Here is a 15,455-nt window from a genome sequence, read left to right as displayed (position 1 = left end):
CCCCTCTCCCCTGCTCACACACTCTCTTTCTCTAAAATTAAAAAAAATGCAAAGCAAAATAATATAAATGGACTTCAAATATGGCAGACACACAAAAAGTGAGTGTAGGTATGATCGAGGTTAGGAAACATTGGTTTAAGCCAGAGGTCAGAAAAGTTTGATTTTCCATTGACTGTATCCCTCATGCTGCACCTTCCATCCCTGTGACCTCTCCATTCCATAACTGGAAGCCTGGCTCTCCCACCCCCCCTCACTCATGTGCCCATCCCCCCCCCATCTCCCCTCTGGCAGCTGTCATTAGAGGTCTGTTTCTGCTGTCATTTGCCTATTCATTTTGGTTTTTAGATTCCAACATACAAGCAAAATCATACAGTATTTGTTTTTCTTCATCTGACTTATTTGGCATAATACCCTCTAGGTTTATCCATGTCGTTGCAAATAGCAAAAGAATCTCATTCTTTTTTATGGTTGTGTAATATTCCATGTGGAGATATAGATATGTGTCTGTCTGTCTATCTGTATAGACATATATGCTACATCCTCTTTATCCATTTATCTAATGAGGGACAGCTGGGTTACTTCTGTATCTTGGCTATTTCAAATAATGCTGCAATACACATAACGGCGCATACATGTTTTCAAATTAGTGTCTTCATTTTCTTTGGGTAAACACCCAGTAGTGGAATTACTGGATCATAGGGTTTTTTATTTTTAAATTTTTGAGGAAACTCCTTGCTGTTTTCCACTGCGGCCGGACCAGTTTGTACCATGCACGAGGGTTCCTTTTTCTCCACATCCTTGCCAACACTTGTGATTTTTTGCCATTTCTTGTCTTTTTGATACTAACCATTCTGACATGTGTAAAGTGATACCTTATTGTGGTTCTGATTTGCATATCTCTGATGACAGATGATGTTGAGCATCTCTTCATGGGTCTGTTGGCCATCTGTAGGTCTTCGGGAAAATGTTCCAATCCTCTGCCCATATTTTAATTGGATTGCTTTGTGATGTCAAATTATAGAAGTTCTTTATATATTTTAGATACCAACCCCTTCCTGGATATGTCGTTTGCACATATCTTTTTCCATCCAGTAGGTTGTCTTGTTTTATTGACGGTTTTCTTTGCTGTGCAAAAGCATATTCTTGTGGTGTATTCCCAATGGTTCAATTTGCTTGTGTTTCCTTTGCCTGAGGAGATAAATCTAGAAAAGTGATGCTAAGGCCCATGCTCATTTCTAGGGTCTTTATGGTTTCAGGTCTCACATTTAGGTCCTTAATCCATTTTGAGTTTTTGTGGATAGTGTAAGAAAGTGATTCAGTTTCATTCTTTTGCATATGGCTGTCTAGTTTCCCCAGCAGCGTTTACTGAAGAGATGGTCTTTTCCCCATTGCCTCCTTTGTTGTAGATAATTGACCATCAAAGCGTGGGGTTATTCTGGGTTCTCTGTTCTTTTCTGTTGATGTACATGTCTGTTTTGTGCCGGTACCATACAGCCTTGTAGTATGTCTTGAAATCTGGGATTATGATCCCCCCAGCTTTGTTCTGCTTCCTCCAAATTGCTTCAGCTTTACGGGGTCTTTTGTGGTTCCACACAAATTTCAGAAAACATTTTCTGATAGTTCAGATAGTAAATATTTGAGGCTATGTTGCAACTGCTCAACTCTGCCACTTTGGAGCAAAAGAGGCCAAGGGCAGTCAGCGTGATGAGGTCCTCAGATGAGTCAACAGATGAGTCAACAAATGAGTCCCTTTCTGATCATGACCCATTACAATGCAGGGTCTAAGATGAAACCTTTAAACTCGATGCCCAAGGGTGGCATGATGTGGCACAGTAGAACACTATGACTCACTCCGGTTAGTACGATTTAAAATACTTATAAAGCAATAAGTGCTATCTTTTACACATTTCCTCCACCTTACAGGCGTACCATTAGTTTGTGTTTAATCAAAGTTCACGATCTTACCAGTCGCACAATTCAGTTTTTAGGTACGGCATATTAAAACAGGGTGAGTTCAAATTCCAACTCCCTTCTGTACTACCTGTGTCCTCACGGGCCTATTAAATACCCTCCCAGAGCTTTAATTTCCTGCCCACTAAAGCAAGGACAGTGACACTTCTCCTGCAGAGTTAGTATAAAGATGAAATGAGATACCAGATATGGAAGTTTCTAGAGCCGTAGAGAGCACAGTCAGCAGAGGTTCACTTTTTCCACTCCCTCCTCTCCTTCTCTACCTCAGTTCTTCCACATATTTGATGAGGATGCCCTTCTTGTCATTAGATCACTGATGAAGTTTCCTGCCCAGTCAGGGGCACCCATAGACCTCCATTACACTGCTAGTGCCTCCCTGAAAATTAAAAAAATTCTTAATACTCTTTGGAAATGGTTTACCAGCCACTTAGACACTTAGAAAAGCGCCTAAATTTCTGTGATTGCAGCCTGTATTCACGTAGCAAAAAATAAGAAAAGATTATGGGGTGTCTGCTTTGTGTCCGGAATGGTTTTAAGCAGCTGCTACAGACGTGGTTGAGACACAGTTCCTGCCTTCAGAGACTGGTGGGGGAGGGGAGGTCATGAGCAAACAGATGATCAGTTTTCACAGTGGTGGAGTCTCTGGAGAGCACAGGCAGGGCATTGCCTGAGACATATGAAATGATAAATTAACCCAGTGAAGGTGGGAGGGGGGCACATTACAGAACAAGAGCATGTAAAACGTCATGGTTGAAGGGTAAGTTATGTGGGACAGGGCTGGGAACAGAGAAAGAGGTGGGCTTAATAATACGGGTCCAAGGGATACAGGAGTGCTGATGCATAGGGGCACATGTACCCCACTGTTCATAGCAGCAATGTCAACAATAGCCAAATCATGGAAAGAGCCTAAATGTCCATCACCTGATGAGTGGATCAGGAAGATGTGGTATATATTCACGATGGAGTACTACATGGCAATGAGAGGGAATGAAATCTGGCCATTTGTAGCAACGTGGATGGACCTCGAGGGTGTCATGCTGAGTGAAGTAAGTCAGGCAGAGAAGAACAGATACCATATGTTTTCATGCATAAGTGGAACAGGAGAAACTTAACAAAGGACCATGGGGGAGGTGAAGGGGGAAAAACAGGTACAAACAGAAAGAGAGGAAGGCAAACCAGAAGAGACTCTTAAGTACAGAGAATAAACTAAGGGTTGAAGGGGGGAGGGGGAGGGCTGATGGGCATGGAGGAGGGCACTTGGGATGAGCACTGGGCGTTGTATGTAAGCGATGAACCACGGAAATCTACCCCCAAAACCAAGAGCACACTCTATACCCTGTATGTTCGCCGACTTGACAATAAATTATATTAAAAAAATCATAACGTGGGTCAAATTGTGCAGGGTGCCGCACGTCATGCTGTGTTTATTGCTCGTAAGGCCGATGGTTTTCACTTCCCTTTAACAGCAAGAACTTTTCCTGGGAGCAAATCTGCTAAGAAAACCAGGCTTTACTAAGACTGATGTTTGGCTAGGTGCTCCCCTTCCTGCCCACAGACCCCCGGGGTTGGAGGCCAGATGTAGTCAGGTGCTATGTTTACGTTGATTTAGTCCTTGGCCTTGACTAGTCTAGCTCATGAGGTGTTAACTGGGTTTCCCATTTGTGTCATTCTGGGAGCACTGGTTTTGTGGACGGCGCAGGTACTCGGAGTTCTAATGGGCGAAGCAACGAGGTCTGGGGTTTTAGCAAGTTTCCCTGACCACAGTGTGAGGAGTCTGAAGCTGAGAGGATTTTGAATCCACTTGGAAGGCTATTTCCATAAATAGCAGGAGAGGGCCTCATTTACAGGCACGCCCATGGGCTACGTCACATGCACGAGCCCTCCTAGAGAGGCAGGTTTACCTCATTTTGCCCAAGAAGACTGGGGCTCGGGGGCATTAAATAATTAGCCTAGAGTAAAGATTTGATAGTAATGGCAAAACTTGAACTCAGTTGTATATCTCTTGACTCCTCAGACTGAGGTCCCGTAACAAACTTTCTGGCCTCCGCTCAGCTAAGCATTCTGTTGTTACAACAGAATGTCACAACAACTCTCTGTTGTTTTTTTTCTTTTTAATATTTTATTTATTTTTGAGAGAGAGCATGAGCAGGGGAGGGTCAGAAAGAGAGGGAGACACAGAATCTGAAGACAGGCTCCAGGCTCTGAGCTAGCTGTCAGCATAGAGCCTGACGTGGGGTTCGAACCCACGAACCGCGAGATCATGACCTGAGCTGAAGCCGGATGCTCAACCGACTGAGCCACCCAGGCGCCCCTCTCCGTTGTTTTTTCTTGCTGCTCTTTGGCCCCACGGTGACCCGCTGTGTGGGATGATCTGCGTATTTGTCTTCCCCCCCGACCTTGCCTCACATACAGTTCGCATCCAGTGAATATTTATGACTCCGGCCCCTTTGATAGATTCAGCTGGCTTCCCAGGAGACACCTTGTTTATGCTTGCAGATCCTTGTGGTAAACTAGACATTCTATCACCCGCTAGATGCATACTAAAGGAAGATGAACCAATTGGCCAGGCAGGGTCTTCAAAAGTCTCTAGGGACCCCAAGAGGCACTCACTGATCACCATGACCAGTCCCTGTTTCACGAGGCTGGTGGCCTGAGGCGTCGCACCTGCTACCATGGCCTGTGGGCCGTCTTTACAGGCCTGTCCATGAGGCTCCACTCTCCCCTGCATCTTTGAAGAAGGAGAAAGCACAACCTCCTATTTTTCACGGCCTAGCTGTGAGGCTGAGTCTCTTACCTTCCTTTGCATAATCATTTCTCTTTTCTTCGTCCTCTTGAGACAATTTGGAGCCTTCTGCCTTTTAATTTTTTTTAACATTTAATTTTAAAGGACAAAGAAAGAGTGTGAATGGGGAAGGGACAAGGGGCGGGGGGAGACTCAGACTCTGAAGCAGCTCCAGGCTATGAGCGGTCAGCACAGAACCTGATGTGGGGCTCAAACCCACAAACCGTGAGATCATGACCTGAGCCAAAGTCAGACTCTTAACCGAGTGTGCCCCTGGAATTTTCTATCTTAAGGAATTCTTATGCTTCCTAGTTGCCATGTGGTTATTTAGTGATTTATTTTGCCTTCCGTCTTCCTGCCCCCCTGGAACATCAGTTGGCTTTTCATCCCTCACTCCTACCTGTCGGACCCCCAGCTCTGCGCCTTTGTCAGACCCGTTGTTAATTAAACTACTAGTGGGGGACAGGAGAAGGCAGAGGTGGGGCAAAACAGGGATCATGGAATGACATTTTTGCCTCTTCGAGATCTACTTCGAGCTCATAATGTGTTAACTAGATTTCCTGTTTGTGTCTCTGAAGAGTTATGTGCAAAAAAAAACAGAGAAAAACAGCTCTTTGGAAACAATGGGAGGAAGAAAGGTAATTGAATTGAAATTAGACCTCGCAATAATTTCAAGTATCATGAACATTTCAAAGGAGATGATCATGCGTTCAGATGTCACGAGTAAAATTTTTCTTTTGGATAAAAGATTCTAATGTAAAACTTATTGCTATATAGTATAGCATAACCTCACCCTCCCCTTCCATGTGAATGGCAAACATTTTTGGATGGTAAAATGCATCAAGTCACCTATGTTTAGAAATTCCTTATGTGAAAGATGTAAAGGCATTTCCAGTTAATCTGAGAAAGAATTATAAAATTTCACTGTTTCTGGCCTCATTATTCTTGGTGGACTTTGTTCAAGGCCTGTCATAAAAAGGATCCTAAATTGCTGTAGGAGGCTAGGAGAGACTCTATTTTAAAAAATAACTTTTAGGGATTTATTTTTGAGAGACAGAGAGAAACAGCATGAGCAGGAGAGGGGATAGAGAAAGAGAGAGACACAGAATTCGAAGCAAGCTCCAGGTTCTGAGCTGTCAGCACAGAGCCCAACGTGGGGTTCAAAGCCACAAACCGTGAGATCATGACCTGAGCTGAAGTCAGAAGATTAATTGACTGAGCCACCCAGGCACCCTTCCTTTTTAATTTTGATATGCACTTCTTTATTTTGATATGTGCGTGCCTACAATGAACTTACATGATTTTCATAATGAAGCAAACCATTTTTAGTTAAAATATATATTTCAGCTGAGTGGGTTCAACTTAAGAGGTAAAGCCAAGAACATCATCAATCCCCCCAGACAGCTGATCTACAAAATAACCAAACTGACATGACTTGTGGTCGCTGAGAGCCTGACACTGTCCTTAGGAGAGAAATCCCTCTAGGACATCCATGACCCTGTCTTAGGAAGGCCATGCATGCATCGCCAGCCTCATGGTCCCGCCTCTGCTCTTCCTCTGCGTCTCCCTCTCCTTCCATGACATTCATAATTACTTCAGTCTCATGGGGCGCCAGCTTAGGTAATGATCTCACAGTTCGTGGGTTTGAGCCCCACATAGGGCTCTGTGCTGACAGCTCAGAGCCTGGAGCCTGCTTCTGATTCTGTCTCCCTCTCTGTCTCTGCCCTTTCCCCATTCACGCTCTGTCTGTCTCTCTCTTTCAAAATAAATAAACATTGAAAAAAATTTTTTTAATTATTTCAGTCTCTCCCACGCTCAGCCCCTACCAGTAGCTGTGTAGCTTTGAAAGCTAGAACCTCATGCGTTATCTCTTTCTTTCCTGGATCCCTGGCTCTACCCTCAAATCAATGCTTTTCCTCCTGCGAAGCCTGCAGGTTTGCAGATACACCTTCCTTTGACACGTTGAGATATTTATCTTAACCATAAATATTTCTGGAATTCAAATTCTCTTTTAAAAATCATGTATGCTTTTTAATTGTGATAAATGCACAGGACGAGAATTTGTCATCCTAGCCATTTTAAAGGGTACAGCTGAGAGGCACGGAGTTGGTCCACACTGATGTGTAAGCCTCATCCTTATCCGACAGGAAATTCTGCTGCCCTGACATGCTTAGCTAGAAGATAAGAAATGAGACTTGAATTGCCCGGCAGACCCTTTGTCCCTCAGGACGGGGACAACTGAGTTTTAAAAAGGTTCTGGTGCATGTAGGGGCCATGTTAGCCAGAATTAATGGCCTCTCTCCTCCTTGTCTTCGAACAGCTCTGAGCAGCGGGTCCCCTGTTCCACCTCTTACCACAGCTCTGGTTTGCACCCTGGGGATGGTGTCACAAAAGCAGGACCTCTGGGACTCCCAGAAATAAGACAAGTGCCGACTGTCGTGATTGAATGTGATGACAATAAAGAAAATGTGCCTCATGAATCAGACTACGAAGATTCACCCTGCCTCTACACAAGAGAGGAGGAGGAGGAGGAGGAGGAAGAGGAGGACAGCTCGCTGTACACCAGTGCGTACTCCCCAGCTCTTCCCGGGGGTGGGGGGGAGCTGCCCGCCGCTCGGGTTCCAGTCCGGGCTCAGGTGTCCACTGGCCGGGGGTCATAGGACAGCTCAGTGAGGGTGAAAGGGTGAAATGTCCTCCAGACACCCTCTTAGCTGCAAAAATTGCACCACCAGGAAACCTCCCGCATAGCGACCGTTGGTGGCACTGTCTCTGGGGCACAGGAGAGTCTATATAGTGACCGTGACGGCTATGCCTCCGGGGCGCAGGTGAACTATTTGGGAAGTTGCGGAACAAGTCCAAAGACTGTGAAACAACATTTGGCCTCCTGGGCTGCACCTGTGGCTTCTGTTTATCCTATGATTTTCTCGTTGCTTTGCAAAAAGGCAAATACTTTTAAGTTTTGAATCAACTTGGGTCAGTTAGTGACGCTAGCTTTCCCTTACATTATTTTTGTTCCCAGCTCATCGCCTGCTGTTGGGGGCAAACACAATCCTCTGTCTAAAATTAACTTCTTGGATAATAAGCGTCTTGCCCAGAAATAACTGCTAAAGGGCCTTGAAAAAAAGAAAATTCTTTGGGCTTATCTTATGCATAGAGACAGACTCCCTCATTCCTGTTTTTTGACTTCTGTTCTCACGGCTGTTCTTTCTTCCGTGATAAAAACGATCCTTCCCAGAACACGATTTTACTCTTTCAAGGACCATAAACTAGATATTGCGCCGACACCAACCCCCTACTCAGAGACCCTTCGACTGGGGTGCGTGGGCTGGTCCCCCGCACCACCACACCACCAGGCTGCCACTTCCTAGCTCCTAGATGGCTTTTTCCTCCTGTGATGGCCTCCCTTGGGATCTGACCCCCTTCCTCAGGGGAAAAAAAAGAAGAAGAAGAAGAAGAAGGAGGAGGGACACTGAAATTCAGTCCCAGTCCATAAAATACTCAGAAATCCTAGCCCTTGTGTGCGCAACAAATTCATTAACCATACCTCGGCGTTCCAGGAGGCCTGAATTAAATTTCTCATTTAAGGCCTTTACGTGTGCACAGACACAAGAGAAGCAATGAAGAAAAAAAAAACAAGGTTCAAAATCTGTCATTCTGGCCATGAATAATAAATTTTAGTTACTCGAGTACAGACTATTTGGTCAGCCCTTTTTTTTTTTTTTAATTTTTTAACGTTTGTTTATTTTGAGAGAAAGAGAGAGAGCAAGCAGAGGAGGGGCAGAGAGAGGGAGAGAGAATCCCAAGTGGACTCTGCACTGGGAAGGCAGAGCTCCATGTGGGGCTAGATCTCACCAACTGTGAGGTCATGATCTAGGCCGATATCAAGAGTCGGGCCCTTAACGGACTGAGCCACCCAAGTGCCCCTATGTGGTCAGCTTTTTAATGAAGTTACATGATAGCAACCTTTTGCTGAATAATACCGCAAGCCTGCCAGTCTGCTAAGACTTTATCCTCTTCTGTGCATCCTACAACACCTGGTGGGGTGCGTGCTCTTGGCCCATTTCACAGATAAGGAAGATTATGGAGAGGAAACGACCCGGCCCAGAGCCTTGCATCTAAGAGGCGGTGCTAAGATTTGATGCCGGCCAAGTCTCATTCCCAGGCCCTTATTCGAAGTCCAGTGTAGCTCAATCAGTTGAGCGTCTGACTTCGGCTCAGGTTATGATCTCACGATTTGTGAGTTCAAGCCCTGTGTCGGGCTCTGTGCTGACAGCACACAACCCCTTCAGATCCTCTGTCCCTTTCTTCTCTCTGCCCCTTCTCCACTCATGCTGTCTCTCTCAAAAATAAATAAACCTTTTTAAAAAATCTTAAAAAAAAAAAGAAGACCAGGGCACCTGGGTGCCTTAGTTGTTTGAGCATCTGACTTCGGCTCAGGTCATGATCTCGCAGTCGATGGGTCCGAGGCCTGCGTTGAGCTCTGTGCTGACAGCTCAGAGCCTGGAGCCTGCTTCGGATTCTGTGTCTCCCTCTCTCTCTGCCCCTGCTCATGCTGTCTCTCAAAAATGAATAAATGTAAAAAAAAAAAATTTTTTTTAAACAAAAGAGCAGTGGAGGAAGAAGGACCAGCACTATTAAATAAAATCCAAAGGACCCCCCCGCAAACGTGCTGTTCCCCAGCCTCTCCCTCTGGCTTCAGACAAACTAGCTGAACCGGAGAGCTGAGAAGAGGCCTCGTGAGCAAGCAATGAGGTGGGTGAAATAACGTTCAGAAGAGAGAACGCAGACGGGCCACCAAAGCCCAAGTGACCCGTGAGTGGGGGCAGCGCCCAGCATCTGCTCACCGTCTCCTGCCTGGAGACTTGAATGATTCATACCAGGTTTCTCAGCCTCGACACCACTGCCATTCAGACCAGATACTTCTTCGTTGCAGGGGTTTTAGGATGTTCAGCTGCATCCCTGGCCTCTGCCCACCCCATGCCAGGAGCACGCTCCCCCCCTTCCCCGCCAGACCCCAGTTTTGACAACTGCAAAGTATCTCTAGACTTTGCCAAGTGTGTCCTTGGCCGGGGGAAAGGGGGTGCAACATCGCCCTTGGTTGAGAACCATAGATACATTCCACACGTAAGGCAGCCCCCCCCACCCTGCTCTGCTCGATTCCGGAATGTTCCCTGTTTGGATGATCTTGCTTCCACTCTAGCCCCAAACTCCCCCTACTCTGCTCAGCTGTGCTTTCCTGGCTCTCCTCCAGCTATGTCTGGCTCCTCCATCATCTCGGAGCCTTCCCCCCTGCAGAGGGCTGCCATTTCCTAGTGGCCTCTGTCCTGCGGATGCCAGCCGCTTCTCCTCTTGTAAGCTGAGCCCACAGCTCCTCGCTGTCTGGCATTCTGTTGCACTCCCCAGCCCCCGGCCAGCCCTCCTCGGTGATGCTGCCCGCCTGCTGGGGGTTCCTGGGGAGCTGGGACCCAATCCCAGGCTCCCCATGTGCTCCTCACATGCACAAGACAGCATGAGGTTTATGGAACCCATTGCTCCCAAAAAACTCTGAGCCCTTTGAATGAGGCCTTAGCCACTCCCAGCTGTTTAAACTCATTTTGTCTGCCTTCCTGCCTTTAACCTTGTGGCCCAGCTTTGCCGAGGAGCGCAGGCAGGTTGGCGTCAGCATTAATGATTCCTTTCTCCCTCCTGCAGCCTCCCTGGCCATGAAGGTGTGCAGGAAGGATTCCTTAGCCATCAAACTCAGCAATAGGCCCTCCAAGCGGGAGCTGGAAGAAAAGAACATCCTTCCCAGGCAGACGGACGAAGAGAGGCTGGAGCTGAGGCAGCAGATCGGCAGCAAGCTCACCAGGTAGGTCAGCCCGCCCGTCTGTCCGCTGTGCAGACTTGAGTAAAATCCAGTCTTCATCCCCAGATCAGCCCTAGGGGTCTCTTGAATAGCTCCCTGCGGGAAGAGGCTTCGGAGAGCTTTCCACCTCTTATCCAGGGTTGCTTGTATAGTCCCTTCCTTTCCAAGACTCCACCAGGTCTTGGGAATGTTACCAGCATCCAGTGGGTAGGCTGACCTGCATCCCTGTGGTTTGGCGAGGCCCAGAGCAGTGGGATAACTACATCTTCTGCTCTGCTGTGTGACTAGAGGGGACCCGACGTGAATCGTGCCTCCTTGCTAACCTGAGCGGTGCGCGTCTGTACAGATATTCCAGACACTGGCGTAGCAAGTGTGTTCTATTAATGTATTAAACACCTGTGCGTGTGTGTTTATAACCTATGGCACACTGATATGGTATTAGCTAACATACGCAGAGCGCATATGATTGCCTGACGTTTCTTCTACACGGTTTGCATGTATTAAACCATTTACTCTTTTAATCTTCCTCTGAAATGGACATCTGGGTGCCCATTTGACAGAGGGGAACATCAGGGATGGAGAACCATTGTTAACCTGCACGGTGCGGCGCAGAATGGCTCCAGAGCGCCCCCTCTCGGCCAGGTGTATTACACCGCCTCTCCGTTCTAAGTACCGTCACGCTGAGTTTGTACTGGGCATGGTGCCCAGCGTTTGGGCTGTTCTTAGCACAGTAGCCTGGAGTAAGTCAGTTTTTCCCTCTGCCTGTGTTTCTGCCTTTGTAAAATGGGAGTTGCAAGAATCCAGAAGCATCAGTAAAGCCTTCAAACCCATCCGTGGCCCACAGTAAACACTCAGTTATCTGTTAGGATTTCATTTTTTTCCTCTCATCAAGCCCTGCAGAGAGCTTTCATTGTCTTCTCAAGGACACGTGAGGAAAGCGGTGTGTAAAGAGCTTCCTGAGGCACGGACGTGAGCCAGCGGCGTGCTGGTGCTCTCCCCTCCCAGCGAATTTAGTCCTTTACTTAAGGGACAGCTCCTTTCTATGCTCAACTTGGGTTCAGAAGGAGCAGTTTCTTGAGCCCAGCCCATCTTCTTCAAGGGCAGCTCCTTTGTGGCGAAGGGCAGCACCTTTATTGTGTTCTTTCTCCTCACTTCCCACTTCCCCAGCTTCTCTGCCAAACAAGCCAAGCCCAGGCATGTGAGGAGGAAAAATGGGAGAATTCTCTGGGGGATGTGATGTAAGGGTGAAGCCAGCACATCTGGCTGCCTAGGGGGGCATCTTCCCTGAGGAAACAGAGACGAGGGGGCAGAGTGGAAAGCAGGGGTGTGGCTGGCCTCTCTGCTTACCTGTCCTAGAGCTGTTCCATCTGGAGGTAAGTGACAAAGTAAAACAGGACATTGTTGTCCCAGAACGTACTCCCAAAAAGGAAGACCACCCCTAGCTTCTCATGCCTGAACCCGAGTTCCTGTACAGCCAGCATGATGGGCCGGCAGATGGGAAGAGACCCAGACCATGCATGTGCTGGTAAAAGCCCTCCGCACGTGAAGCCTTATCCTTGAACATCAACCCTTCCCAACCCTTCCTCGTCTAACAACACTTAGCTGCTGTTTGAAATTCCTAAAATCCACTGAAGGTTACTATTCGCAAGCCTCTTTCACCTTGATGGTGGCCTAGGGGGAGCCCAGGGTGGGCAGGGAGGGCAGTGTTGGGGATACTCACAATGTTGAGCTGGCCTGCACCCTTGCCCCGAGTTCACCTCGTCGTGGCTCACTCTTCCAGCTAGGGAGTTTATTTCCTTGTGGTAAGGCCTGGGCCGGTCTAGCCAGGCTGTAGAAAGTGGATCTAAAGAGAGGATTGGGACACCTGGGCGGCTCAGTCGGTTAAGCATCCAACTTCAGCTCAGGTCATGATCTCACAGTTTGTGGGCTGAAGCCCTGCATCGGGCTCTGTGCTGAAGGCTCAGAGCCTGGAGTCTGCTTCACGTTCTGTGTCTCCGTCTCTCTTTCCTTCTCCTGCAAATGTTATGTCTCTCTCTCTCTCAAAAATAAATAAACATTTAAAAAATTTTTTTAAATTTTTTAAAATGGTCAGAAGTGTTTAGTGGGCTGACTGAGTTAGTACAGAGTCCAGCAAATCCGGCGGCCGGGCCAGTGTGCACCTCAAGGTCATCTTCAACACACTGCAGCCACTGATTACACCCAAGGGTTAGGATGAGAACCCGGCTCCGTGCTGCATTCATCCTGAAGCCAGGGCCGAATGGAGGGCAATTTCTGAGAACCGGAAGGCGGCGGTGGTAGAGAGAGCTAGTTGTAGGGCAGAACTCGGGTTTCTGCAGTTTCCCCTAGCAGGCATCTGCCATCACTGAGCCCTCCCTTCGTAAGCCGAGGGGTCACATTATGTCCTCGGATCACCTTCCACCACAGGTGAACTTAATTATCAAAAAAGTAGCTAAAAGAACATTAGGAATCTGCATCGGATTTGCTGTGAGGCTGTGGCATTCTTTGGCTGTTGGAGGTAGTGCCAACGGGCTGGAAATCTTACATGCTTCACAAAGCAGGTGGCCATGTCTGGGGTGCCTGAGGAGTGGCAATGAAGTTACAAAACATAATTTTAACTGGGCAGTGTTAATAGCATAAAAAAAAACAAACAATGCAGCATTCCAAGAAGACTCCCGGCTTGGGGGTGGGAAGCGCAAACACCAGGGAAATTGATGTTCTACATAAGAATGCAAAACCATTGTCCTTCCAAAAATATGTTCTCATGGATGCCGTGGGGTGCACTGTCCAACACCTCCATCAGTGAGTCATCTGGGCGTTTTGACAATCAATAGTGATTTCAGTCAGTTGCCCTTTGAGAAATGTGCGCTGCCCTTGAGACATGAGCACGGGCCCCTGGGTGCACATTGGCTCTGCGCCTTCTGTATATAGACTCTGGATGGGTGCAGAGAACCCAGGGCTGAGCCAGCCCGTCCATTGGGGTGTCAGGAGGATACAAGTCACAGAACTTCTATTTAAATATATTTGTACCATTCTTTTAAAAAATTTTTTTTAATCTTTTATTTATTTTTGAGAGAGAGAGCTTGAGCAAGGGGAGGGTTAGAGAGATAGGGAGACACAGAATCTGAAGACAGGCTCCAGGCTCTGAGCTATCTGTCAGCACAGAGCCCAATGCGGGGCTCAAACCCACGAACTGGGAGATCATCACCTGAGCCGAAGTCGGATGTTCAACCGACTGAGCCACCCAGGCGCCCCTGTACCATTCTTTTTAAATTGATTGCTTGTGTGTGTGTATATTACTAAAAGAAATGGCATATGTGAGGGCACATGCCTAGATTTTATTGACGGAGTTTTCTTTTTCGTTATCATAATCTTTTATGTTTACTTCTTTATTTTTGAGGGAGACAAAAAACACAAGCAGGGGAGGGGCAGAGAGAGGAAGAGAGGGTGGGAGGAATGGAGGGAGGGAGAGGGAATCCCAAGCAGAGCCCAAACTCACGAAAACTGTGAGATCATGACGTGAGTTGAAATCAAGAGTCAGATGCTTAACCGATGGAGCCACGCCCCAGGCGCCCCTATTGATGGATTTTTCAAAAAGCCTAGTGTCCACAGGTCTAAGGGCCCCTTTTCAGGGCTACGTGAGGAAGGCTTTTCATCTCCTGTGACCTCTGGCCCTTGGAAATGTAGAAACAGGGTGGCCCCTCAGCCCACCGGGGTCCCGCCCAAATGCAAGACTACACTGCTCTCTGTCTGGGTCTTTTCTAGGGGGCCCTCCAGGCTGGACCCTACGAGGTGGTAGCCCAAGTGTGTGATCTTAGCTGCCAGCTACATCTAGTTCTTTTCCGTTACCAAGCTGGTTCTTCTCCGGAGAGAAATGTTCAGTCCACATGATTCCATTTTATTTGCTTGAGTTCCAGTTTGCCACCCACTCCCAAAAATCACATCAGAAATTAGGGAGCCATGGTTCTCCGTGTCCATAGCTCAGGTGGCCTCTTGGTCAGCCAGGGACGCGCCTTCTGGCCCTTCTCCGCTTTCCAGCCTGAGGCATCGACTGGTCCAGGCAGTGAGACTCCCGTACAGAGCGCTTGCAAGAGACTGAACAGAAGCCTGACGGCTGAAAACCTCATGCCATTGTCTCTGAACTATCCTTTAGAAAGTAAATCGTTCTGGAAGTCACCAGGGCTGCCTGTTTTCAAAGGGAGAAATGAAGATTCTGGAATCTGGCTCGTTCATGGTCACTCAGCAGCCGGTATACTTAGACCTTCTCCTAGGAAGCTGCCAGCTTCTCAGACTTGGTCGGCTTGGCCCTCTCCCACCGAGACCCTCTCCTCCGTCCACTCGAGTCCCCTCCGGAATGTTTAGATCTGACAGAGGGAGTAGAAGCCTGGGAAGAAAAATAAAACAGAAGGCGCTTTGCAGTGTATGTGTGAGCCCGTAATCTAATGCAGTCTCGGGAGTAAGTGAGGACAGAGGCAGTCTGCTCCCTCACACACTTGTCCCCCAAAAATACCTCTTCTCCCTTGAAATCTCAGCCTCCCGCTCAGGTGAAATGCCTTCACCTTTTTCTGCAGCCACAGTTGACCAGAATCTTCCGGCACCTGAGCTGGTGCAGGCACAGCCCCCACTTGTCATTGGAAACTCTGGGGGGAAGCTCTTGAAAGCCTTGCTTGGTTTGGGGAAGGATGTATTTCCTCAGGATGTCCTTTTTCTGGACCAGACGTGTCCAGAGATTCAGACTGTTCTATAATTCCACCCAAGAATCAAAGGAAGAAAGTTAATTTAAGCTTCTCAAAGTATTTGTTTCTTTGGGCTGCTGTAACAATGTACCAGAGATTGATGGGCTTGAAGGACAGAACTTTA

General features: G+C 47.6%; 1 protein-coding gene across 2 annotated transcripts in view; it reads left to right on the top strand.

Moving 5' to 3' along the window:
* Positions 1-15,455, top strand: part of PHACTR1 (phosphatase and actin regulator 1) — a 575,867-nt gene that overhangs the window by 526,948 nt on the left and 33,464 nt on the right. For both annotated transcript variants that reach the window (XM_029945399.1, XM_029945400.1), the window contains 2 exons: positions 7,074-7,318; positions 10,445-10,601. In XM_029945399.1, coding sequence (XP_029801259.1) covers positions 7,074-7,318; positions 10,445-10,601 — 402 coding nt within the window. The remainder of the gene's footprint in view (positions 1-7,073; positions 7,319-10,444; positions 10,602-15,455) is intronic.

Source organism: Suricata suricatta, chromosome 7, assembly GCF_006229205.1.
Source record: "Suricata suricatta isolate VVHF042 chromosome 7, meerkat_22Aug2017_6uvM2_HiC, whole genome shotgun sequence".
NCBI lineage: Eukaryota > Metazoa > Chordata > Mammalia > Carnivora > Herpestidae > Suricata > Suricata suricatta.
This window is presented reverse-complemented; position numbering and strand designations above follow the sequence as displayed.